At 41.4% G+C, this 26,985-nt stretch overlaps 1 protein-coding gene across 6 annotated transcripts in view; it reads right to left on the bottom strand.

Moving 5' to 3' along the window:
- Positions 1 to 26,985, bottom strand: part of DAAM2 (dishevelled associated activator of morphogenesis 2) — a 212,829-nt gene that overhangs the window by 132,747 nt on the left and 53,097 nt on the right. For 2 of the 6 annotated variants that reach the window (XM_074579702.1, XM_074579700.1), the window contains exon 1: positions 16,612 to 16,755. The exons of the other annotated variants lie outside the window; for them this stretch is intronic. In XM_074579702.1, coding sequence (XP_074435803.1) covers positions 16,612 to 16,678 — 67 coding nt within the window. In that variant the 5' untranslated portion in view covers positions 16,679 to 16,755. Of the gene's footprint in view, positions 1 to 16,611; positions 16,756 to 26,985 lie in introns of those variants that run through there. 6 annotated transcript variants of the gene reach the window in all.

Consider the following 26,985-nt stretch of genomic DNA (forward strand, 5'->3'; position numbering starts at 1 on the left):
GAGTTTCCCAGTAGCACTAAGAACTGCCACCTTTGAAAGAATGAATACACAAAACCCCATTGCTAAGAGCGTCCCTGTCTTGTTTCAGTCATTGTAATTTTTCCATTCTGTCATTGCCCAATTATTTCCAGACATGATGTAACTATTTTGCCAGGGGATTTGGGAGTCAAAATGTTGCTGTTGTTGTCATCGTTATCCTGGGTGCCTGATTTTTCCAGACAAAATAAGCAGCTGAGGGCATTAGAGTGCCTCTGAGAGAGAAATAATCTGTAAGAACTGCCAGCGTGCTCCAAGAAAAACAAACAAATGGTAAAGGTCCAATTACATCTTCCCAAACTCCAGCTTATTTCCATGTGAAATGCTGTTTTCTTATTCAGACAATTAGTAGAAAAATGTTTCATCTGCTGTCCGATGTCATCACGGCATACAAAAATTTATTTCCATTCTAACACTGGGTTCAGGGCCACTACAGGACATTAAAGCTCAACTTGACTGGAAATAGGCCTTGGTTATAACCACTGGAAACTGGCCACAGATGTAGGTGTACAAGTGCTGTCTTCATTATTGACAGGTAAATCGATTACCTGAAGTTCTGAAGTTCTCTCACTAGAAAAAGCAACTCAGTCTTTATAGCAAATGCATATAACTATGGAAAAGCCCTACAAAGACAACATTTGGACTTTTACATGTTTTTCATGGATGGCACTGAATCTCTTCAAACCTAGTGTCCATCAATGCCACCTGGGAAAGTCAGTCTGCAGATCTGCCACTTTCCTGCTTAGTGCCTCAGGTAAAGTATATTTCACTGTGAACCTATAAATAATAAAGATGGTGGTTGTCAGTTCAGTTCCATATACTGAAAAGCCACTGATGGGGATGATAGTTAAAAGGCTTCTTAAGCGACTTACTAAATGGAAGAAACAGCCAGTAGATGCATCACAAAGGGAACAGGTCTTGGGATTTTGATGCTGTCTCCTCTTAAGAGATTGTTTCTGTAGGTCAAGGCATAGACAGGGTGAAAGTGTCATTGATTTTATATGCCTATTTTTTAAGCTACTCTGATTCTCGACTTGTCAATTTGGCATCAAAAATAAATCTAGAAAGTGAAGTTAAGAAAAAGTCATATACAGCATTTTATTCCAGCATTTTTATTTTTGTTCAACATTCGGACAAGGGATACTCTGGGTTTGATACGCTGAAACCTCAACATTACGCAAGTAGGTTTGGATTCCAAGCCAGCAGCTTGGTGAAATTGTTGAACTTTTAACCTAACGTATCTTCATGAAGAATGGATATTTGGAAAGAGTTCTGCTCAAGGATTTTGGGTTGTTTTCTGTGTGTATTTTTAAGTGGCATCCAGATAAAATATATTTTCTGGCTGCTGTAATATTTACAAGAGGAGATTTTACACCAACACTGAAAGCTAGTTTCAGAGCCATGACTTACTGCTTTAGGTTTTAGGGCTGCTAAGTGCTTCATGACATTAGGGTGAATCAGGCCTCGTACATTAAGGTCAAATCCCACAGAGCTGATGCTCTGTGTGACACAAGTAGTGATCAATTATAAGGGTCTGAAAAAAAAGTGCCACCTAAAACCAGCCACCTTCCTTGCGTGGTCAAGGCTCTTGGCCAACATGTTGCAAAGAGTGCAGTAAAAGGAGGGACAGGGAGAACCCCCCTAAAATACCCAAACGCGAGGATCTTCTCTACAAAGCAATGCAGATCCATGTAGTCTAGAGCATATGGTACACAAACGTGTGGTGTCTGTGCCAATCGCTACCAAGTCTATTCTACTCCCTTCTCTGGGCTGCCAATAGCAAGTTCTAGTCTCCCGGATTCTTACAGCAAGAGGTCATGAACACATCAAGGCCTTTAGTGTTCACAATTAAGAAAAGTTTAAGTACTGACGTATATCTAGGGAAGACTTCCTAGAACTGTAACTGACCAACACACTGTTCACCCCCAAGGATAAGTCATTTGCTTAAAAGTATGCTCAGATATCCAAAGAAAACTGCAAAGAAGCTGCATACAGCAGATGTTTGGGTAGTCATCTCTGGACTTCTAAGTATTTACAGCAAGTTAATAGCCTGCCTGAAGATACAGCAAGTTCTTTCAGCTTCTGAGCCCAAGCTACTTGCATCTTGTTGACAAAAATTTGAACACACTCCACAGAAAACTAGACTGCAGGATAAAATTCCCTCAGCACCCCACTACAGCTGCACGCTAAAAGAAAAAAAAAAGCAACCAAAAAACTCAACCCTGCTTCTAAACAGCTACTTGGTCTGCGTACATAGTCCTTAGATTTGATTCAAAAAGAAGGCCCATTGTATACAAATAGAACAGAAGTCTACCCTCTATTAGAGAAGGAATATCTTCTTTATCCCCTTACGGCTGCAAACATTATTATTATACCCAGTGATGTACGTCTTAGCAGAACAAGTGCCAATATCACTGCTTGCTGTCTCTAGTTCTGTACAACACTGATTTATTTGATAGATTGTGCAGGACTTTATCCAAAACATCACCTGCTGCAATTCATTTTGTCTCACATTTTGGAAGCATATTTAAAACTTACTTGAATCTTACATCTTATATTTTAAATTTATGGGTGGAATACATACAAATAAAGACAGTAAGTAAGCAGTCATACATTGCTTCCTACAACAAGTTCAGGTCTTGGCTCTGCTGTCCTGGTCAAGCCAGGACATTTATAAGATAAATGAACGTTATGTAAGAACATATCCTACTGCAAGAAAGACTGAAATTGCTGTTATCCCCCTTTCCTACTTGCTGTAGAGAAGACACAGCCAACCAGTACCAAAACCTTTCCAGCCACAAGAAGTAGCAGCAGCATTTGACCCGCCCCGTGCCCAGAAACCCAATTAAACAAGGAAGCCCTCTCAGTTTTCACTCACCACTTTGCACCTACCTCCCAGCAAAACATCAGAAGCTCTGAAACATCAAGACCAACTATGTATTTGGACTAGATGGCAAGTCCAAGCAGAAATACGTTATATGTAACCCAGCAATTTGCATGCAGGCTGCCAGCCTATCACTAATTTTTAACTACCGGCTGTTGGACCAGTAAATATGAGATGAAAACGGAACTAACACTACTGAATCCCTGTGCTTTACCTTTTCCTCCCCCCAAACCCCCATAGCCAATCATATTACAAGCTAGGGTCTACTGCACCGCAGTGGTACCTGGCGATGCTTAAAACAGAGAAAATTGTACAGAGAAGTGGTTCCCTCTCCAAATCTCAGGAAAGAATATAAACTAGCAGATGTATAACACAAACACTGAGCCCACAGCACTGAGACCCTCTTCAAGGTGACCTCTTCCCTAGTGCTTGTTCTGTCCATACCCTAACATCAGTCAAATGTAGCCTGTAAGAAGCATGACTACTGCCCAGGAAATGTTCTTTGTGCTGGGTTTACAGTGTTATCAGCTATTAATCACAAAAAGCTCAACTGGGATAACCCCAGAATTAAACACATTAAGCAACACCAGTCTAGAGAGGGGAGTTGGTGTGGGAAATAGTTTTAAGGAACGTTATTTTGTTTCCAAGAAAAAAACGGTGCTTTAGACAAGAACAAGTCCACAAGGTCTTAGAATATCCTGTTCATGCTGAGATTTCAAACACAGGCAAAAATTTTCTACATTTTTCAGAGGTCATGCATGATAAGGAAACAATTCATGTCCTACAGGGCCCACTAACAGCAGAACTAACTCTCTTTAATTCCCAGAGCACATTTCATATCCATATCAATATTGCAAGACATATACCCAGCATCTACTGGAATACTCTTACAGTGATAGTTTCTCTTCGTTTAAATTGCAATAGTATGACTACATGGCAAACAGTTCTCAATCATCAAATCCCAGCATAATGACTACCAAGTCACCTGTTTCTCAGAAAGCTGCTTATAGAAGCGTGCTCCAAGGAAGTGGTTTTCCCAGCACCTCAGCAACCTCCATGCGATAAAGGATAAAACATAACATTGCCTAAATGAAAAAAAAAAAACAACCCCAAAACAAAAAACCAAACCAAGCAACCAACCAACCAAACAAAAAAAAACAACCAAAAAACTTTAGTACTGGGACTGAATCCACCTTGAGAAGCAGTTTTGTCTCATTCATTTAATAGAGAGGAACTGACACTGGGAATATCTTGGAAATGAGATCTCTGCCCCTTCTAACCAACCACTCCACACCAAATAAAGCATTTCTCTAAATTGGAAGGAGTGTCTCTAAGGACCAAAATTTGAGTTTCTAAATAACTGCTTAGAGGGAAACCACTTATCACAGGAAATGAAACAAAGGGCAAGAGGAAAGATCAGTTTTCTAGCTGGAAGGATGCTGTGCTCTGTGGGAGTACTATAGCAAGTCTCGTGCTGTGGAAGGACCGTGGTGTGGAGGTAATGCCAGTGGGTCAACCACCCAATAGTTCAGTCACAAAAATAAATTTATGCCTTTGTATTCAGTTCTTCAAATGTTTAGGCTTAGGTTACTCCAGAGGAAATCTCTTTCTTATCAGGTACTAAGCGTCTTATATTCTGTAAAGCAAATTATTTCACACCTTTGCCAGGGAATCCCCCAAAAGTCATATTTATGAGGCAAAGTCAGCAGGAAAAGCAAAAAGGAAGAAAAAAAAACAAACTAAAAAACATTTTATCCTTTTCTTCAGAAAGATATTGGAAGGTATACTCAAAATTCTGTTTGGCTTATCAAGGCATAAATTCCAGGGTGAACATACTATTTGAATTAGGTTATAGAGACTTTACAAGTGCCTTTCACTCCTCAGATGAGTGAACAACATATGTTCCCTATATGGGTATAACAGACTCCTATTAATTCTGACAGAAACACATAACCTCATAGAACAAGAGACCAACTCTTCCAAACAGAACTCAGACTCAGTTCATTTCTGGTGAAATGTCCCTCGCTGGAATTGTGCCAAGTGGGCACCTGAGATTTTTTTTTTTAAGTCCTCAAAATATTTTATTTTCTCCAAAGGCCTTTTGAGACAATTTTAGCAAAGTCAAAGTAGAGCATCCAAATCATCATTTCCTGACTCCTGGGGAATGTATTCCAAGTCACATACAAACTTATGTAGGCACTAGTATGAATGCCTCTTTTTAACTGCATTCACTCATGCAATTTCTATCATTAAAAAAGGAAAAGAAAATCCAACAGTGCTAGGAGCAGAGCTGGTAGAGAAACTTTCTTCTTTTAATAATTGAGATTTAAAATGAATGGTTAGATTGAAGATAAAACACCTTTTCAACTGGGCTGTAAAAATGTTTTCTTCACTCCACTTCAAGAAGTGGGCAATGCAGCAAGGCAGAAAGATAAATCTAAATTGGAGGCAATACTTCACACTGGAACGTGAAACTGTACATGTACTTGGTTAGTGTTGCACAGACCTCTTCCAGGCTGGTTGTACTCAAAAAAGGTTTAGTTTTCATCCTTAATCCTAACCCTGCGAAAGTGTCTGACGACAGATTCAGAAAAGCAACATATGCTGTATGTCAGTAGTAGTTTCATGCTTCAGCTACACTTCCACGCTTCCCATTAAACCTTCCTTGCCCAGGAATACTCTTCCACGCTGCTCATAACAGCTCAAGCAGCTTGCCTCAAATCGGAAAGAAAGTGAGGGCAGGGTTGTCATTGCTTCTGACACCACTAAGCAGAAGCTGCTCTCAAGCTGTGCAGAAAGTCAAAGCTTCCCTGTCTCTTTGGGAGCTGAGCGAAGCCTCTGCACCCTTACCAGACAGTGCCAGAGTGCGGAGTTGTGCATCATGGACAGCACTGCAATTACTTTCATCTCTCTCCATCCTGTGCCCCCATCACCACTGTCAGCAGAGACCTAGATGTAGTTTGCTCACTGTTCCTCCTCCCTCATTGATTTTTCAACGCATCACAGAGCAGCAGTAGATAAGCAGCACTCACTCTGGAGAGGATAATTAACACAAGACGTACAGGGGAAACTGACTTCAGATGCAGACTTTCTCCCTCACTGATTGAAGAATTTGTTGGGATATGCCAGTGTTCTGCATGTCTCTTAGTTGGTTTCAAAGGAACATTTTATGTTCTTTTCTTACTTCTGTTAACAGATTCTCCAGCTATAGCTTTGGAGCCCATCAAACAAAATGCTTTTCACCTGCCTACCACTTCGCAGACAACCCCATGGAAATAAGCTAATGCCAGCACGCTGACATTCAGGAGCTGCTCAACAACCACATAAGCTGTTCAGCATCAGCCATCCACAAATAACATACATGTATTCACAACCCAAGGCACTGTCAGACAGTTGGTGAATAATAAAACAACGTCCTCCTGTTCTGCTGGTCAGTTATGCTCCCACAGGTAACTCGTGAATAAACATGTTAAAAATGGATAACAGGTTTAGCTGGTAGAACATATGCTTTAAGCTCAACTACTGAAATATGAGTCAAAATTCTAAGCGGCGAAAGCTGCTTGGTCATACACTCCTGGTTTTCAGTGCAAAGTGTTTCTACACAGTGAATGTTTCCAGGCTCAGAAAACCAAACACACACATCCCAATGCAGTTCTAAAATAGAAAATCAGAACACTTTCATGAAAGTTTTCCTTTCTTCCCTATCTGAAAATAATGAAACAGCCTCAGTCCAGACTTCTGCCCCCTCTTTCAAACTCCACTGACTGCAACTGTGGCAAATACTCCACCTTAGTTCAAGCTCTCTATCCCCTCTAGATAAAGCAAAAGCGAGAGCATTTGCAACCAGGCCAAGGAATTCCCTTCCACCAGCTTTATTAGAATATTGAGAGCACAGGTGTTTGCAATACCTCTTTCCTACCTTCTTCCAGCCAAGGAAGTAGTTCAGTAAGGAGATTTAAAGATAGAGGACCTCAAACAAAGCTTTACTATGGTCCACATAGATATAGATATCTATCTCCTTTCCTTGTCCTCGTTCCCACCACCAAACAGACCGAAAAGCCCACAACGTCTTGATAAACACACCAAAAGTAGCTGGGGACGTAAGTATTAAAACATGTACAACAAGTTTATTTTATGCTGGTTTGTTTTATGGCTCCCCTCCAGTATTTTGGATGCACAGCCCCACTAGGGTCACAGTGCTAAAATTTTCCTTAAACAAGTCCCACTCAAAGTTCCAGGCCTGTTTTTCTCTCTCCACACCACCTGCATCCCAACGCTCCTTAAAGAAAATAGAATTTATCCAGTGCAGAAAAGAATAATGATGTGTATGTACATCCCTCTGTACTGAGTCATCTCCCAGCTTGGCCGTGCTACACCACGGCCGTGCATATGCCTTCCTTCATCAGTGCAGTTTCCCAAGCAGTATGCGGGGAGGGGATCTGTACAAAACTGCAAAGGTGACTATGACTAATCACTTTGGCTCATCAGATCCAAAAGTTGGTAGGGATGCAATTTGAGAGTTTTGAAACAAGCTCAGCAGAATAGATGGAGTATCTCGGTCCCCTCAAAGCCTGAGTGAGATGAGGTCAGGGTTCCCTCAAGTATCCCACAATGGCTTTACACGTAAAGAGCCCTATCTCACAAGGCTCCGAATCCCCATTTTATGTTTCAATCCATATTTTTCCAGTAAGAGGACATTAGAATCCCAAACCACACATTTTATTCTCCAAAAGGTAGAAAAAGTTACAAGTCCACATCTTTTTACCAGGCAGTACAGGTTAATCTATATGAAATATGGGGAACAAAAGGAAAAGAAAAAAAAAGTTGAAGGGAAAACAAAAAATGAAAGCATTGCCTTTAGCCTCACTGAAGAAAATTTATATGTCTTTCTCAAGGAACGATACTTCTTTCATGCACTTACAAAGAGCATTTTCTTTCTTTGCAAACACTGCAGCGTAAAACTAAAAACAATCCCCAGATTAACAAGAAAGATGACAGGTTTTCTTTATGAGGCAGACCAAACAATTCTTGGAGCAGCTAGCAGTTGAGTGAGCCATGACGCACCTTTCTTCAGAAGCTGATAAATGAGTTCTGAGCAACTAGTAAAGGCAGAAAGAAAAGGAAAGTGTGAAATGATGAGCCAAAATACACCCTTTAAGAAAAAGTTACACTTTTGGTCTGCAAGGGGGGTTAAAGAGGATATTTAAAAGCAACGTGTACTACCAAGAATCTTTTCCAGAGAAGGCCCAACTTCCTGGCCCCAGAAGCCACGTGCTAAAAGCTTTCACGTGGTCAAGAGCCAAAAGACACACACCACACACTTTGTGGAGCTAAGGAAAAGGAAAGCACTAGGAAGTGGTTCCCAGGCTGGTTGTGACAATAAATCCTCATGACTCCTGCTGCTGTTTTTGAGATAGGGCTGAGCCAGGCAGGTGGCCGGCTCTTAAGAAAGTGCTGCAATATTGATCTCAGCAGTTAAGGTTCGAAGGGGCCTCTTGAGAGCATCTAGTCCAACCCCCCTGCTCAAGCAGGGTCAGCTAGAGCAGGTTGCCCAGGACTGTGTCCATTTGCATTTTGAGTATTTCCAAGGATGGAGTCACAACTTCTCTGGGCAACTTGTGCCAGTGTTCAGTCACACTCACAGAGAAACAATTATTGTGTTCAGATGGAATTCGCTGTGCTTCAACTTATTGCCTCTCATCCTGTCACTGGGCGCCACTGAAAAGAATGCACCTTTCTTAAGCAAAGAGTGAAACTTCTCAAAAGTCCTCTTACCAGCAAAGCCCCTGCTCTGTGTAAGCATTTAGGGGACTTACATCTGTGTGCAGATCTGGACTGGTTGAATGACAAGAGAATATTGCAGAGATTCTCTTACGAGCCAACGTCTGCTAATTAAAGACAAGAACAAGCTGCAGAACAAAGATACATGCATTGAAGAGGTATGTTAGAAATAAACACACCAGTACTTTTTCCCATAAATCCAATTCATTATAGATTCTCACACCACAAAAATTCACAGACAGGATATCAACTGCCCAAAAAAAGACTCCTCCTATTTGTAGAAGGTGAGTCTTCACAGATTGCTACTCCACTGCATTAGGCATCTGCCCCATCCTTTCTCAAAACTACATGTTAACGACAACATAATTTTGTCATTAATATTAAAAGTTGTGATTCCCCAGACAATTCAATACTGATAGAAGCAGCATTAAATAAAAGCTCTTGACTGGTAATGCTTATCAAGCTTTGTTAATGACAAAACTGTCATTAATATTAAAAGCTGTGGTTCCCCAGATAATTTAACAAATAGAGGCAGGCTTAAAGAAAAGCTCTTGAGTGTTAACACTTATCAAACTACTGTTCCCAGTTCTAATACCATTCGCAGGATAGACACTGCTCCTGCATTAACACAAGCTGTGACAGTGACAAACACAATGGACCTGTATGTCTACTGGCTCCTATACCAGGTAATAGCAATGGTCTTAGTGCCTGCTCCAAGACATTCCCTAGACGTGATAGTCTACAGTCTTATTACTTCATTGCTTGGGAATAAGTCTTTGTAACTGGAGATGATCCAAAATAATAAAAAAATAAAAATAAAAAAACCAAAACAAAACAAAACCCAACAACTTGGATTTGAATTCAAATTCTCTAGAAATGTAGGGCTTTGCAGAATTGTTCCCTTTGTGTGCCTCAGCTGCTTGAACTGAAGTCAGTGGATGTTTGACTGATTGACCACTGATTTCTGTGGGAACAGGATGGGATTTTAGCCACAGCAGGACTGCTAACCACTACCATCTAGTATTTGCCCTTCAGAAGCTCTTCAGGGCAAATGCTTAGAAAGTAGCTGAATTCAGTTTTGTAAGCAAAACCCCAGGAAAACCCTTTCCCAGAGGTCAAGCCCTGATCCCTGAGGCCTGGGTGCAAGCTCTCTGGCAGAACTTCTCCTGAGCTTGTTGTGTGGAAGATAAGGAATCTGAATGATTTCCTGCTCAGCAGCATGTAGCTCCCCAAACATCTGACAGTTTATGTGCTAGGGACTGTCTCCACAGAAACTTGGCTAGAGAGATCAGGATGCTGAAAATTACAGCTTTGCAGTAGCAAACAGCTCATCTTCACTCCCTCATATTCTCCATCCTGTACTACTTTCTAACTGTATTCTCTTGCCTGTGGCTCTCCCAAAGCAGGCCAGGTACTGCACATCTCCTCCCAAGCAGGTCTGAAGGAAAGGGTATTAACTCCCACACCAATGCACCAGTGCTGCAGATAAAGCCGCTCCCCATAAATCCTGAAATCAAACACACTCCCCAGTTCACCAATCACGTGCCAAACGAGCATACACTTGCCACCCTCCTGCGCCGCATATATTATCTATCAGATAAGCCTCTGATAGAGCCCTCAGGTGATGTCTTTTTCATAACCATTTCAAAATCAGAAGGGCTTCCCCTCAAGACAGCTTGATTATTTTCTCTAAAGACATAATAGGGAAAAAAAGAAAAGCAACCCTTACATTTCAGGTTACCCTAAAATAGGGCTGCGTGTATGCCTATGCCAGAAAAACAATGTAGCCCCCAAGGACTACAAACCGGGTGTTCTCTCCCTTCAGGCACTCCTTTACCATGCAGCTGCTTGGTCTCTTCAGGACACTCATCTGCTAGACTACACCCAGAAGATGCTGTGAGTAAGATTCCTTTCAGCAAAATTGCCCAGTCTCCCCTGGGGCCAGGCCTATCACATGCAGTAGCTGAGCTTATCCAGCCATGTCCAAGTTGTCGCCTCATGGAATTAGTCCCTGAAGAGCAAGAAGGATTCAGTACCACACAGTTCTAAAGGCTTACCTGAAATGATGCCTCCAAAAGACAGCTAGCCTGGCCTCTCCAAGTCGTATGTGGCCCTTCAGGGCATTCATTCAAAACAGGGATTAATTGAAGAGAACATCTCCATTAGTTGATGCTTTTTCTGTTCAACTGCAGGCCATAAAAGGAACATTTTACTATTTAGAGGAAATGCAGGAAATCCTCTCTCTAAATGCACTGATCTTATCAGTCTGCTTTGCAGCCTAGCCGCCTTCACCACTGTTGCTTATAAGAAGAGGGCTATACATATAATCTGCAAACTTCACTTGCCATGTGTGTACAAGACACACTTGAATTTCAATAAATAGAATTTAAAGAGAGTTTGTCCCTTCCCATCAAGAGCAGATTTTCACAAAACTATCCAGCTTCCACTTCAGTGCAAAATAGGAAGCAAATTTCCAAAGAGTACTGCTTATTGAAAAGAGATGGTTAAAAGGAGAAAGAACTTCTTGAAATAGAAAAAAATAATTTGGAAAAGAAGCAAGCTATTTTAGTGTTGGGAATTCTAGAGATGCCTTTTGAGATTTTTTATTTAAAAAAAAAAAAAAGAAAAAGCAAAGACCCCTTTCACCAATATCTCTTCCCATTCTACTGAACCCAAAAGAATAGGATAAAGAAAAGAATGTAGAAAAAAATCTATCACGGTTGATTGAGTAGTATTCAGCAGCATAAAAAAAAACAAAAGGAGGAAGGAATCAGTTACAAATAAATACACATTTCTAGTGTGATTTATCACAAATTTTGAAACATCCAGCTCTCATAAGAACGTGGAAACATTTGGGAAACTATGTTTTCTTCAAAATCTGGCAATTCTGAGAACAGACCTTTTAATGGGAAAATCTTAATGGAAAAATTTGCACGAGACATACTGGGCTCTTTCGAAAGTCTAACTACCAGTGTCTGTAAGGGAGATGAACGCTTACCAAGATCTAGCCTGTCTTCTCAGAATAGTCACTCAAACAGCCAAGTGATTATCCTCTCCAGCTTCAACACCTGTAGGCTATTGCCAGCTGCAATCCTTCAGCAACAGCAATCATTTGGCTGCCAAGTTTGGTCAGGAATATGGAGTCCTGCTTTACCCCTGGGCTGCCTCATCCACTCTGAACTGGTAGTATAGCACAACAGTGGGAGACTATTCTAACAAGACCCACTGGGCTAGTTGCCTTGTGCCATAACGTACGGGGGGAAAAGCAACAGCAGATCCCCATCTGACTTGCTGGACTAGTGTGTGAAGCATGGATAGCAACTCAGCAATCAAGGATGCCTTCTTTTGCTGAGCAATTCTGAATGGTACAATGCTTGGGGGGAAAAAAAGTTTTAAAAAAATCACACATACATATGAATGCCCTATATCAATCACTGCCGAAGGGACAGCAGAGCGGGAATGTCCAACTGTGTCCACAACCTGACATGTTCCCTCTTAGATCTGCTCAAACCTTCTCACTCTTCAATTCCCATTTCAAAAAAACCAAGTAATACAAAAAAGAAACAACCCACAATTTTAAGGCACACGTAGAAGGTACTGCAGATTGGAACACAGGAAGGTAAGTGGCACCACACAGTGATAAGAAGATAAAAGCAACTCCGGAGGATATTACCATGTGTTATCTGGGCAACAAGTGAATACAGGCTGGAAGCATGAAGGATGTGAAAGAAGGCAGTGTAAAACTCTGGCTTCAGATTTATTTGGCTTCCATCAGCCTCAGCGAGACTTACCCTCACAAATCTGACAGACAATCTTATGAACTATAAAGCTGAAAGGGTTGTACCAATCAGTTAGTCTGACCTAATGCATAGCACAGGCCACAGGATTGCCATAAATTAATTCCTCCCTGAAGTAGAATATAACTTTTCAATAGGCATCTCATTTGATTTAAAGATTTCCAGCAGCAGAAAAATCTACCACAACCCTCAGTTTAGTCTCTCTCATTTTAGAAATTTGCGCGTCATCTGCCAAGTTTCAATTCCCAGAGCCTGGGCCCTGACTTAGTTTTCCCAGATTGAAGAACACTACCATCAAATGTTCTCTGTACTGCTAATTATAAATGGTGATCAACAAGTCACCTTTTAAGCACCTCTATAAATAATTACAGGATAAGCTTTTGAGACTCATCCATCAAAATACATGGGATTAATCAATGTTAAATTCCATAACCTTCCATTTACTACCTTTGCAGCCATCTGTCGCATGCATAACAGTCACTTGAAAAACAGCAAGCTCTTGGATCGAAAGGGTTATTCAAGTTTAAAACAGAAAAAGTTACGTCTCATGGCAACCTGGCAAGACACAAGGATATCACAATAGAGGTATGAAGAGAATGATGGTCTGCTTAAGATCATAAAGCAAGTAAGCGGCACAGCCCAGAGTAATGCCAGTTAATTCTGATTTTAAATCCTGGTCCTCGTTCACAATGCCATCTTCCTGCACAACACAAGACAGAAGCTATTCTAAAAACAAAACAAAACACCACATCCTGAAATCTCTCCATATTTAGAGCTAGGTTTTTGAGCTATTTGCATGCAACTGAAAGTAATATAGAAAAAATCTTGGGCTCTGCATAATAGTATCCTTCCTGATTATTTTGAGGCATAGAAAACATACCAAGTAAATGAAACTCTTAGGCTTGCATCCACAACAGGCCCACTCACAGATTCTTGTTCTTTTGCAACTTCAGAGGTGCTTGACAAGACCAGTCTCAGCAGCCTACTGAGGCTTTACTATTGATTTGATTTCTAAGAACTAAGTAGTCAACAAATTCTCTCAGTTCCAGTTGTAAGTCTGTCCCACAAATTCCAGTTTGCTAATGTAAACACCATTAAAAAAAACCCCAACTTTAAAAACAAAATATTTGAAAGTCAGTTTCCCTTCTTTACTAGCTGCCAAGAGCAGAGTTCAGGGCTCTGTGCTTCTCAAGTTGATGAAATCATTAACACCTACAGCAGCGTCAGGAATGTAACTCTGCCCTCAGGACTCGGTAAGTAATAAGAAACCGGTGTCAGTTTCACCTTTAAAAACCAGTTCCAAGTAATAAATTTCCAATTTCAGATCCGGATAGAAACCCAGCCCAAGCAGCACAGTAGAGGCACAACTCAGAGGATTTTGTTCAAAAAGTATCAACACCGTGCCAGCAAGATGCTCACGAAAATGCCTACCATAAAACCACACCTTGCTGCAAAACCCATCCAGCAGAGCGTGTGGAGAGTTACTACACAAAACAGTGCACAATACTCACAGCACAGAAAACTTGATTCATTTTCCCTTTAGCCAGTCATTTTCTTGCTACAGACGCCAGACCAAGACTTAGGGAGACCGAGACCTTGTGTGGCAACATCAGGCAGCAGTCAACCAGTCTAGAAGCTAGAGAGTCAGTGTGAATTAGAGAGTCTGTATGCATTTAGCAACTTCAGAAAAGGACCCCCTTTATATTCATGACAACACAGTTCTGTCTTCACTGCTACAAGGGGTATTACAGAAGAGGCATTAGCAGCTGCTCCTTGGAAGAGTCAAGGTCTTCTAATAGGATAAAAGTGGGGTGCAACCCTCTTTCTAGCAACACGAGTCTCAAGTGCCCCACAGCATGTAGCGATAGCTTTGTCGTGGCTCATCTTCCTCCTCCCGAACACAGCACACCAGACACCATCTTATACAAGTTGTACGTGCCCCTTTCCATTTCAGGGGGGGAGGGAGCCATGACTGGAAGTTCAATATTATCCTCATGCCATTAATTTATTTAGGTCTGCTAAGAAAAGCACAGCTGGCTTTCTAGTGCATCAAACCACTTAAACGAATGCTTCCCTGACCGTGACCTCCCATCCGTGCCCTCTGGGCTTTAGGGCTGGAGCAAGAGATGCTACATGGCCTCCTCTCTGCTACTCTTGTGTTCCTTGGCTGAATTCACTCTTGTCTTATAAGGCATAGGGGAAAATAAATACCACAGTGATAAGCTGCCAGTGATTCTGTATACATTTCAAGCTCAAGGAAAACTCCCTCTGTATCTTTCATCACGTTAAGATGGGATGCTCAGAGCACCCTGACATGTCAGATGTCCTGCAAGTTGCTGCATATATTAATGTACTTCTTTTGACACCAGTGCTATGTTTTGTTCCTCCCCGTAAACATATGTCAGATACCTTTCCTGAAAACACTCCCTCTGATGCGTGGTCCAGTGCACTGTTGGTACTATATGCCAATCCTCCTGTAAAATTCACTTCCTTGTCTCCTACCAATAGCCCAAGAGTACAGGATTCTCAGTCATTTCCTGTCCCTTGGATTAGCATCCAACGATGTCCTGTTTACATTTCAGGGCTGTGGTGGAAATAAACACCATAATGTCAGGACATTCCATCAGCAGGATTCCAGCGCAACCATGCTGGGTTACAAGCAGGATGCTGAACCAAGTATGGTCTGTCTTTTTATTTTATCTTCTTTCCTCTTCCTTATACTTCCATTACCTAACCAAAATACCAGAGGGCGCCTTCTAGTGAGTCAGTTCATGCAAGTAGTGAACACACTGGAAGGGCCTTTACAATCATGAAGTTGCTAAATCAAGGGAATTAGCGAGTCAGCAAATAAACACAACAAGCGAGGAAGGGATACTGGATCACAAAAAGGATTTTATCTCTTTAGTAAACAGAATTTCAAACCAACATAATCATCCCTCCATCCAGCAGATGATAAAATTGAGACACGGACAAGGCAAAGCCATTTCCTAGTTTGATGGTTGTAAGGACTAAATTCTTCTGTCAACTGCAATAGCAGTAAAACTAAAGATAGGACAAAATTAATTTATTTCAATTATTCTTAATTGTATTTCACCTACTTAAAAGCAATACTTGAATAATCAGAGGAGACATCACAAATGCATCTGCTATTAAATCTCAGCCAAGAGAGACCTCTTTTTGAGTAGGTTATAAAATTTCCAGAGTAGACAACAGCCTGTTAGCAAATAGGGTGTCCTGTGGTATGACTAGAAACTCTCTGTTTCTCACCCCAGCAATGTACGAACAAATACTGTCTTCTCCATTCCAACCAGAATATTAAATGTAAATATTATGAAGAAGGATATCTTAAGACACACAAACTGAATGGCTACCAAGGACAGGCTGGAATGCTCCGAAGGCAATGTTTTTTTATGATGCACTGGATCTCTCAGAATGAGAGAAAGCAAAGAAGGGAAAGATATACCAAGCTTGTATACTCTATTTGTTCCACTGCAAAATCACTGTGCTGGACAATATTTTGTTGAGTGGTCAGTTCAATCTCAATTTCAAGTGTTGCCATTTTATGCACAGTAAAGCTATTGTAAAAGTATTGATCCTTGAGGGAATATAACTGGAAACCAGAAGACTGTGCCGTTGGAATGAATGCTTACTGTTTGGGGCTGAATTGGCATGGAAATGGCTCCCTAGCACTTGCATAAGACTCTCATGCCCAGGTTGCAACCCAGGCTAAAGCTGTCTTTAAGGCAGTTCTGTACAATGCTTTAGTCCCACAGGTATCTCATTTACTAAGACTGATAGCCCTGAAGACTATGTGGAAACTCCAGCAAGTGTGATGAGAGCTGCAATCTACCCCCTAAATAGAGCAAAGGAGATAAGAGCTGTGCCCCAAGCTTGCAACAGTCTCCTTCCCCACTTGAAGGTGTCAGTTATTAGCTACCATTCATCAAGTGGACTAAACCTGCCAGATGCCTCGATGTGACAAGGACAGCTTTGAGAATCTGCCTCAGGTGCCACAATGCCACGCAGAACATTTTCTGTTCTGTGAAATTTGTTTCAAAAGAAATGTATGGAAGCCTAAGCCTCACCACATGTAGACCATGATGCAAGACTCACCTCTCTGTCCAATGCATAACGTGAACTGTACACTCAGAACCCCCTGGTGCTTTTGCATGAGCTGCATTTTTCTTTCTCCCTGTCCCTGAAGTTTACAAGCACATTGTTGGAGGCAGGTAGGGAGTATTGGTGCTTTTGCTCCCTCTGTTTGGGAAGCCGTTGATTTAAACCATGTGCACACAGTGAAATCTCAACAAGGACTTTATACATGCATGTAACGATGTGACGGCTGCTGGCGACCAATGGAAAAAAAAAAAAAGAGGGAGGAGGAGTTCACCTAGTTTAGCCAGCTCCTAATGGACAAGCTTCCACATCACAAAACCAAATACTGCAGCTGCCACTAATCCCATCAATCAGCCATCTCCCCAGAACAGCCAAGCAGTGAATGGGCAGACATTGACCAAGCTGCTCTCTCCCAGCATGCTTCTGCAGGACTCTGGAGTGCACTGGCAAGACAGGGTGTGAGCAAATTAGATGTATGTTGCCCACACTTTGCCTGCCGCTTTTGCCACTTTAACAAATAGTACACTAACTTTAAAAATAATCAGTGGGCCCAAGTTAAAAATAAAGTGCAAGTTGGCTTCCATGAGAAAGCAACCGAGCCAATGCCATTTATAGTAATTCAACGTGTCACTGAATAGCATCATTTTTATAAATACACTGAAAGCCGGACATGAAATAACTGGTTAACAGCTCCCTAATCACAAGGGCTTCCTCTGCTACACATTTTTCCTATTTATCCAATGGCTTCTGTTTTATATCTAGTTTGCTAATGGAAAGAGGGGAAGGGGAGGGGGGAAAATTGGCCTAAACTGATCCAGCAGATGCACAGAGCCGGGGCCTCAAACACTGGCTTCTTTTCTGCAGCCACCAAAGGGCGGTGGGGGAGAGACATTTCAGCAAAATTCTTTCTCTGCAGCAACTACCGCAGAAACACATTTCCCTCTGTTTGGAGCCATTCAAAATAACTGCAGCTTAAATGCCAGAAGAATATTTTGTGCTTCCTGCATTCATAAGGAGAAAGAGATGGGAAAATATTGAAGAAAGTTCCTAGTATGGTGGTCTCAAAACAGCGGCAGAAGTCTTCAGAAAAAAGTGTACTCTCATAAAGCAAGCAAAACAAAATAGCCCCCAAATATTTGTCTTTTAATGATCACAAAGTGTTTTTACAACCATGCATAGGAAATACATTATTTTATAAGACCGCTCATCTTCTAGGCCATGCAGACCATTCAGATTTTTGGAACGCCTCTCTATACGCAATTTCTCACAACTGCCAGGAAGCCCTTTGCAAGTGTGACTGCATGCAGCACAAGCAGCTATCATAATTTCTGCGTACACTAAAATAAGTAAACAAAACTTCCTCAGGTATGTTGACTTCTGGGTGAGCACTGCTTAGAAGGCAGGATGCCGAAGCACATTGGAGCCTGTGCACTTCCATGGTGGACACCCTGCCTTGTGTCACCAAATGGAAGGGGGCAGAAAATGGGAAGCTTCACACTGTCACAAGACCACGAGGCCAGAAAAAAGGTGAGGGATTCACCATCTACTTAGAACTACATCCACCTTCACACTGCCCACTTTAATTTTAAGCTGCTTGATAAATACTCAATGATTTTAATCTCCAAAGGTGGAAGTGGGGGGCACTGTACATGCAAGCAGAATGCGATTGGGAGAGTTGTCCAAACTCAAGTTGGTAGCAGAGGCACGAAGCAAACACCTGCCTTGTGTCCTTTGTCCACGAGGCCCTTAGCTCCACTGAATTGCTTCACTGTCTCCCCAGTATTAACCTCAGAAATAGGCATGTAAACCTCCTATGCTAACCAAGCTGCAAGCACTTTCACATTAAAACCATGCCTATGTTACTGTGTCCTCATAGTCCACCATCAGCATCTAAAGGGATGCAGTCTTCTGTGTTGTGATGACTTATACTCATTTTCCAGTCAGTTGTCAAAAAATTTGTCTATCCAGAGAGGAAGGAAAGAGACTGGTGACAAACTTGGGAGGGCTAGTGGCACTGAAACAATCTTACCTCTCTACTCATTGCAGTGTGGGCAGGTTTTAGCCTTTAACCTATACTTCTAACTGCTTAGGGTAGCCTGTGCTTAAAGCACCTCCAAGTCTGGGTCAAAGGCATCTCTCTTTGTGAACAGTAGGAATGAAACTGGGCTCTGAAAATCACTTCAGACTTAAACAAAAACAAACAAACAAAAAGAACCCAAAAGAGTTTAGTTACCTGGTAGCTTTGATCCACTTTATGAAGCAGGTCATTCATGGCTCAGTTTTATATTTCACCCATAAGGAATCCTGACATAATAGGAGACAACCAAACTAGCCGCAGATTCAGGACTGACTGACTGCAATGCAGGGCCTTTGCCACCAGTAGGGTAGGCAAAGGAGAAAGAAAAGCAAGAAGCAATGTTCACTGGAACCACGGACACGCGTGAGCCAGGGACACCATGAGATCGGTTCCTTCCCTTCTTCCCCTTCCATCTCTCTGTCTCTTTTCACCACTTGCAGTCACGGCAAAGTGTTCATGGAAACATCCCAGCAGTTTTTTCTAGAATAAATAATGCAGTACTTCAAAGAGTACTTTCTCTCCTCTTGCTAAAGAGTGAGGGGAAAAATGCTACCCAAAGTGGTTAGTATTGCTGGTCCAAATGCAGATGCCTTGCCTTGTGCTACATAAAGTCAGAGAAGATGATGGCCCAGCAGCAAATGTCTCGACATGCTGAGTGGGATTACAAACCAAGGCCTGCACTTCATATGAAAAAGCAGCAAGCAGACTGCCAAGACCCCTCTTTAAATACATTTCAAAGTGGGTTATTGTGAGGAGTGTGAGCACTATGATCTCAGCTGCCAACAAGCACTTCTGCGGGAAGCAGTTTGCAAGCAGGAACTCATTCTCCCAACAATCCAGGCTTTGACCCATATTCATGCTGTGCAGTTAATCTAAGTAGAATTAGTGCTGGTGAAAGGGGCCATATGGACAGCCCTTGAGACAGAAATCTTATTTACCCACAGAAATTCCCCTGTGGCCAGCAGCATTGTAAGATACATCTTACATGCATGTGCCAAAGCCACGTGCACTTCTCTCCAACTCCTTAAACAACTAATCCTGGACTATCCAACCCCAACTTTCTGTAAGATTGCACGGAAAGATTTTTGCGATTCCTAGATTCATGCAAAGTAAATAGAAGAGTGACTCAAAAGCATTTTTATATAGCACAGACAACACCTATTAGTGTTTTCTGATTAGTGACATGTTTGTCTCGGTCTGAACAGAGGACATCCAAAAACACACCTATTGGTATTCTGGTCCAATTACAAAATAAACACATTGTGTTATAACCAAAACATATTTTGCCATACTTGCTGGATACTGTTTTCCTCCCTTTCTTCTCAGGCTACAGCTCCTTTAGCTCTACCCTGGAATCGCTTAATAATGACAGACCAAAACTTCCAGTTAAGATCTCCTTTAGTTATTAGGAGGATGAAAGCCACAAGAGGAACATAAAGCTAGCAAGGCAGAAGTTAAGCCTGGACTTAGATCCTACTTTTCCTGGAAAGTGAGACTTATAACATAATTCCCCTGTGTCTTCACAAGGCACATGGATCACGTCTACACAAACTTTGGAGGACTCCATGCATATTCCTCACATGCAAGATAGCAGCATATCACACAGCTGTCAGAGAAGCATCCCTTGTTAACATTCTTTAGCTTGTTTTATGAACTGAGATTTTGCAGAGGAGAAAAGCAAATAGAATAAGCTGTCCAAAATCAGCAGTATATGGTGGCATATGAGTAGAGAGACAGGCAAAGATAGGTGCATCACAGGTCCATGCAATGACAGAGTAAGCCAGAACATTTTTTCCTCTCAGTTAGATATTATGTGCTGGAACAACTATACCACTACAACAACTGTAGCCCAGGACCCTTTCATTTCTGAAAAGACAACAGCAGATGGTGTTAAGAAAACTGCAGTTGGACTCGCTGTTGTTCAGCAAAAGTTAGCAGAAACAACATCTGTCTCCCTTACTTGTATTTCTCTACGTTTTCAAATGGAAGTATTCCTTATTTAATTACTTTCTAGACACCCTACACACAGCATCCCACACATGCTCCTCTGGTGGATTCTTCTACAGGAGTGCAGGTAGAAGCACTACAGCAGTTCATTGCCTTTCAGTATCACATGCTTTCATGCTAACCACTGAAATTCTGGATTGACCACCACCGACAGGTACTGAGGCAATACAAAAGCTCATTGCTGCAGACATCCTAAGACAACCAGGAAAGCACAGAGCAAGTACATAACATCACCAGCAGAACAGGTACAGCCTCAAAGACAAGCAGAAAGCCTCACCGCTTTCTTGTATCCTGTCATCCCTGACCACCATCTTTGCGTGATGAGCGCACATTAGTCTTTCCAAAGAGCATGAGGAGAGAGCAGAGGCAACATTATATCTCAAGCCTATCCCTGGATGAAGATATGCTTATGTTTGCATGCCGTTGCCCTGTTGCACGTTCCAGACTGAGACTACTCAGGCTTCATTTGTCCCTGGCTTCCACAGTCAGAGAGGGCTGTGTGTTTGAGGAGATAGGGTACGGATTCATTTGTGGCATGTCTGCCTTCAGCCCTGCGAAATGAGACTGACACAATATTCGCTTCCATCTTCCTACTGAACTTAAGGGTAAATTGCAATCTAGTACTGGATGAAAAACGTTTTTCCCCAGGAAACTGGAAGCCAGCAAGTGTTTACCTTGGAGCTAAACTCTCCATTCCACCAAAGCAGTGTGTTGGAATAGTTATGCACCAGGACAGTCTTCTTAGACAGAAAGTGTTTGGGGAACTCACAATAAAGCCTTGTCCAGTCTGAAATCCCACTTGGACTAGGTTCATGAAACACTAGTCCTTTCCCTCTCCAAGTGGTAAAACAGTGTTAACATCTCTTGCATATAAGACAACCCCAATCCTGCTTTTGCTTCTTAACCTGGTACTGTTCCCACAAATTCTCCTGTATCAGATCTTTAGCTTGTTTATACTGAAAGTTCCTTGGAGCAGTGGCAGCTTCTCCTTTTGTTCCCCGTTGGAGCTTAGCTACAAAGAATTAGTCAAATCTGCATTGGCAACATCTTCTATGGCCAGGCATCAAGCCCAGAGAAAACATCAGAAATTCTCTGACCTTAAAAATATTCTCCTATGCTTGCTCTGTGTTCTCAGTTACAGTCATTGTTCACCTCAGAGGGATGAGTCTGCTTTTGAACCCATTGATTATGATCACATAGCAACGCCTTCCCAAAACACTGCTAATACTGGACCACTCAGAATGGTATCACGGTGAACAAGTGGATAATGGGATGAACGAATTCAATTCATACAAAGTACTAGAAACGGAATTCACCAAACCAGACTAGCACCGCGATTTGCTGGTTACAATATCTGCGCACACAAGGGTTTATGCCACAGGGTCCTCCATTCCAAGAATCTAAACACTGTAATACAGATGATTAATGTTCAGGAGATGATCTGTTTCATACGCTAAGTCATCTCTAAGCTTCATGCTTTGTGGATAAATGCACAGCCCACATTTCCCAGCACCAGATGGAAAGATATTCCTGTAAAACAAAGGTCAGAATGGACCATTATGATCATAAAACTTGAGCTCTTGTACAGCACAAACTGCAGAATCTCACCTAACAACTTCTCACCCACTATCTCTCATAGAGGTGGAAACAGAGCTGTCACTGGATGGTATCATTTAATTTTTTTTCTGACTCCCATCTACAGAAGGCCAGGAGATATTTCTTAACAGCCAAAGACACTTCATCAAATCATATTTGATAACCACTCAAATTCTGGATCAAGCTTTCCACTTGACCCTCCTTACACAAGGATCAGTAAATGCTTTACCAGCATCAGTGAATTTAGTCTCAGGTCATGGCTTAGAAGGGTTCTCTTTCCCCTATTTCACAGATGAAGAAACAGAATTAGAAATCGGGAAACTAGAACTATACAGAATAGGACTTGTAGACCTACAAATAGAACTTAAGTCTCCTACTTTCAAGATCAGACCCATTTTTGGTCCAGCAGTTTCCTTTAAATTAACCGGGTAATGCAGAAAACTAGTCTTTTTTTTCCAGTTTTTCACAGGAGGGTCCAGAAGGGATAATAATTATCACATCCTGTGACCTCCGTTATACTGAACAGCAGCAATGAAAGCTTGCCCTGCAAAATACCTGCTCGTATCCTTCCCCAAAACCCAGAATTTGTCCATCACTGAAACAGGTTACAGAATTTCACCCGGTAATATATATAACGGCGTGGTAGGACTGCTCAGTTATAAAGTGGCATGTCTTTTAGCATCGGGCACTACAGCTTCTAAACGTGAAAGGACAAACAAGATCCAAACAGGCAAGCCAGAGTTGCTTGGTTTTTTCCTTTCAGAGGCAGGGGATTGGGGTGAAGCAGTGAGCTTCAAGAAAAAGAAGAAAAAAAAGAAAGGAAAAAATATAAAAAACTACCAACAAAGAGACAGACAACCCACCAGAGTACAAGAAATTTCATTGTACTTGAGTGCTTCCAAAATATCTCCTGCCTTTGTATAAATGTAACACAACCTTGAATCTGCAGGAAACAGGCTTCTCTACAAGACTTCTTTCTTCAGCTTAGCAAACATCCACTTCACTGGTAGATCCAGTTCACTGGTAGACTACCAAATGGCAGTTCATCACATCTAGATAGCTTTGACTCTCAAATGTTGCAGGGAAACCGTTTAGGAATCCTGCTCAAATATAATTTTCCTCCCAGTCTAGTAAGTCTTTGTGACTGAGGCAATCAGAAAACATCTATGCTACCACAAAGCTAAGAAACAGCTACAAGTTTGATGCCTCTGGCCAAATTCTTTGCTCAGTCACAGAAGAACAAACATGCTAGCCTTCAGCAGGTTTTTCTTAGTATTTCAAAGGTGCCCTTGGCCTCCAATAGGATGCAAGACATAAATGAGCCAAGAACTTGATTTAAAATTGCCTACAGTCAGTAAGACCCAACTATTAGGTTGATAGCTAATTCCTGCTAATTTTTATCGTGTCATTATTTTGTTCCCATCAACACCACTTGAACGCAGTGGCTTTCCTTTTGACCTGTTCAGGCAATTCTAATTTTCCAGACTAATCATAATCATTATTCAATGTTCTGAGAAAGATACAGTCTCTTCCTATATTTTCCTTTTGAACAAATCTAAGCACTTTGGAACGAGTCTTCTGAATTCCATTAAGTTTCACTTAGTGATGATGCAGTTTCTCCTCTCAGAAACAGCAAGTAGGCTCCTCCACTCTGCCTGGTACAAACTGTGATCTTCACCACAGACAAGTATTTCCAGGGCCAAAGAAATCCTGTATGCACGACGGGTATACAGTGGAAAAGACGACAACCTAGAGATGCAAGATAGACATTGTAACTGGCATAAAAGCTATAAAAGCCACATTCCAATAAACTGTATTTGTAACCTTCGGGATTGTAAGCTAACCTCTGACAGGAGTTGGGAAGAATATGTCCTCTCCACCACCTTTCTTAACTCGAAAAAAAGAAAAAAAAAAAAAAAGGTTAAAAAGGGAGATGTTTTCCTTAGACTGGAACTATGTTGAATGGCTCCAGGACACAGAATGCGAAACACTATCTCTACCAGTAAGTATGAAATATGGGAATCTTAAACTGTGTGATTTGTATAGGATGAAGAGGATGTAACACTGTGAAGTTTAGCTCATCCTTTCCTCAGCATAATTCTTTTCTATTTTCCTTGCCAAAGTCATTATTCTTCAAGATGTAAGTTGATCAGAATTTGAGAGCAGGGACAGTTACTCTTGTAACTGGCAAGTTACTTGTGCAAGGAATGCAGAGGAGTATGCGCTGGCTTCCATTAGAGATGAGATTCCAGCTGAAATGATTATTTGGTCCCTCTTGGCACAACAGTTGTTAAACTGCTACATTTTGCTACTGTAACAGCACTTTCTAACCTTGCTGTTTCTGTACCAATTTAATATTGATTTCTGTTGAAGTTGCTGCCAATGCAAGGTCCTGAAATATGGGGCCCCACCGCAGCCAGAGAAGAAGGTACAATGGAACCAGGGAGGGGTTAAAGAAAACACAGAGAAGAACATTGTACTTGGCTGTACAAGTAACTTGTGAATATGTCTCGAGAAATGTCCTGGATTATCAACTGTAATAAAAATCTCTCAATGAGGAAAACAGGGATGTCCTAGAGAACTATGAGTTCTAGTTTTCTATGTTCACTTCATGTACAGTTTAAAAAGATTCCCTTTATAAAACTGGTGAGGAAAAAAAAAAGCCAAAAAAAAAAAGCACAGAAAGTTCATTTTTCCAGGTAGCTAGAGATAGATTTAAGTGCTGCTCCTGTAAGGAGAAAGAAAGCAAAATACCATTTGGGACATGGATAGGAGAGCAAAGATACAGAAATAAGGATGGTTTTTATTTAGTTCTTACTCACAGTCAAGTTCAAATGGGAGACTGTGAGCCTGACTTAGTTTGGGGGCAGCAGTTCCTTCATGGAGAATGTTTTTGAAGAAAGGAGGATGGAAGTGGGGCTGAAATAATGATCAAAGAATAAAATGGTCTCCAAATTACATAGGTATGCTTAAGGTAGGCAGCTGGTTGTCAGGCAAGAAGTCTTTAGAAGCAGCAGTAAAGATTTTTTCTTCTCAAAGTTGGCATAGCGCAACCCTCTCTATATCATCTGCTGCACAGTAGTCCTTTTGCCTACCTTTAAGCAACAGTTGGTAATATCTGTAAGATAAAGGCCAGAACCAGCATTCTGTGCTATTACAGTACTAATTATGTCCACTGAGTTTGAGGAAGACTCTCCAAGTTGCTACATAATCTCCCCATTTCCTATTGAAAAATAATGGCTTAGCACATGAACATTTCTCTCCATCCAGCACCTCGATTCGTTTGAGTGGGAAGAAGTAACTAGCCAAGTTACTCCTTTATCAGAAGCTGATAATTTTCATGTTGATATCCTGAGATCTCTGCATGCCAGAAACACAGGACGAGTGCCTGCATGCACTCTGATAGAAGACTACTGGGGATTTTTTATATTTGTTTTAGCGTTGTCTTGATAACCGTTGAAAACTACTTCAGTCTCCAACTCCCTACCTGTTGAGGTTAGGCTGGTATGTTTGCTATTGATTTTTTTAACAATAGCCAAGACTGAAAAACTAGTCTTTCTAAACAGGGGAGCCACCTCAAAAAAAAATCTAGCAGTCTGTTGCAAATGCTGGTTAAGGGGCTAAGATCTGCTTTATCTCAGGCATGCTTTTAGGATGCCTCAACTACGTGCAGGGACAAAACGCAATAAAAGAGTTTTAAGAAAGAAAAAAAAGCAAGCAACAAACCTTATCTTCCCATCTTCATCATAAAAATGCAAAGCTACCCATATGGCCCACTGCAAAAGAATGCATTTCCTGGAGGCACTGTGCTGTCTCACTAACACACACATACAAGATGTACTGTACAGATATCAAATGGAGGTCACAAAATCCCACTGCTGACCAGCAAAAAAAAAAAATCCTCATATTTCACAGTCAGGAGATTCTCACACAGCCACATTTCACAACACAGCAGCTGAGTAAGGATTTTTAAAAACAGCAAAAACATCAAAGTATGTTTAAGGTCCCAGATACATGATTTCTGCTCAAAATAAAAACTGTCTGTTCCCACTGTTTAGGAGAAGAGAGAGTTGGATGTGGTTGTGGGTTTGTACAATGACGTGCATGCACAGCATCATGCTAGGAAGCTTGCGGATCCATGATGAAGAGCTTGAGCATGTGTTCGTGTATCCCAGGACAAAAGCGTGTGATTGCATGCCTGTTCGCATATTCAGGCGTACACATGTTGATCAGGCAGGACGAAGGCAGAAACACAAGTTCGCACACATGCGATTCTTACCTCTTCTCTGTATACAAATCAGAGATTCAGAGCCTGAGTGCAATAACTTGGCAGCCAGAAAAGAGTGATGTTTCTCATGTAGAAAATACCACCCAAGTTGCAAAAGCCATTTTTCTTGCTGCTCTTCCATTCCATGTGCATGTTGGCACCTCATGCCGACATGAAGTCATAGTATATTCCAGGAACAGAACAGCTCTAGCTTTTTTCTTTTTTTCTTTTTTTTCTTTTTTTTTTTTTTTTTTAAAGAAGCAAAAGTGGCAATTTTACCAAAATTGGTTTAAACCATGAAGACTGAGACCCTCAAAGGTATGTAGATACTTTAATCACAGAACAACCATCCTCCAAGTGAAATCTTGGGAATCTGTGTTCCTGTGAACACCAGCAGAGTCAAAACCACAGTGAGGTCTTTTGA

The sequence above is a fragment of the Larus michahellis genome, chromosome 3 (assembly GCF_964199755.1).
Source record: "Larus michahellis chromosome 3, bLarMic1.1, whole genome shotgun sequence".
NCBI classification, from domain to species: Eukaryota; Metazoa; Chordata; class Aves; order Charadriiformes; family Laridae; genus Larus; species Larus michahellis.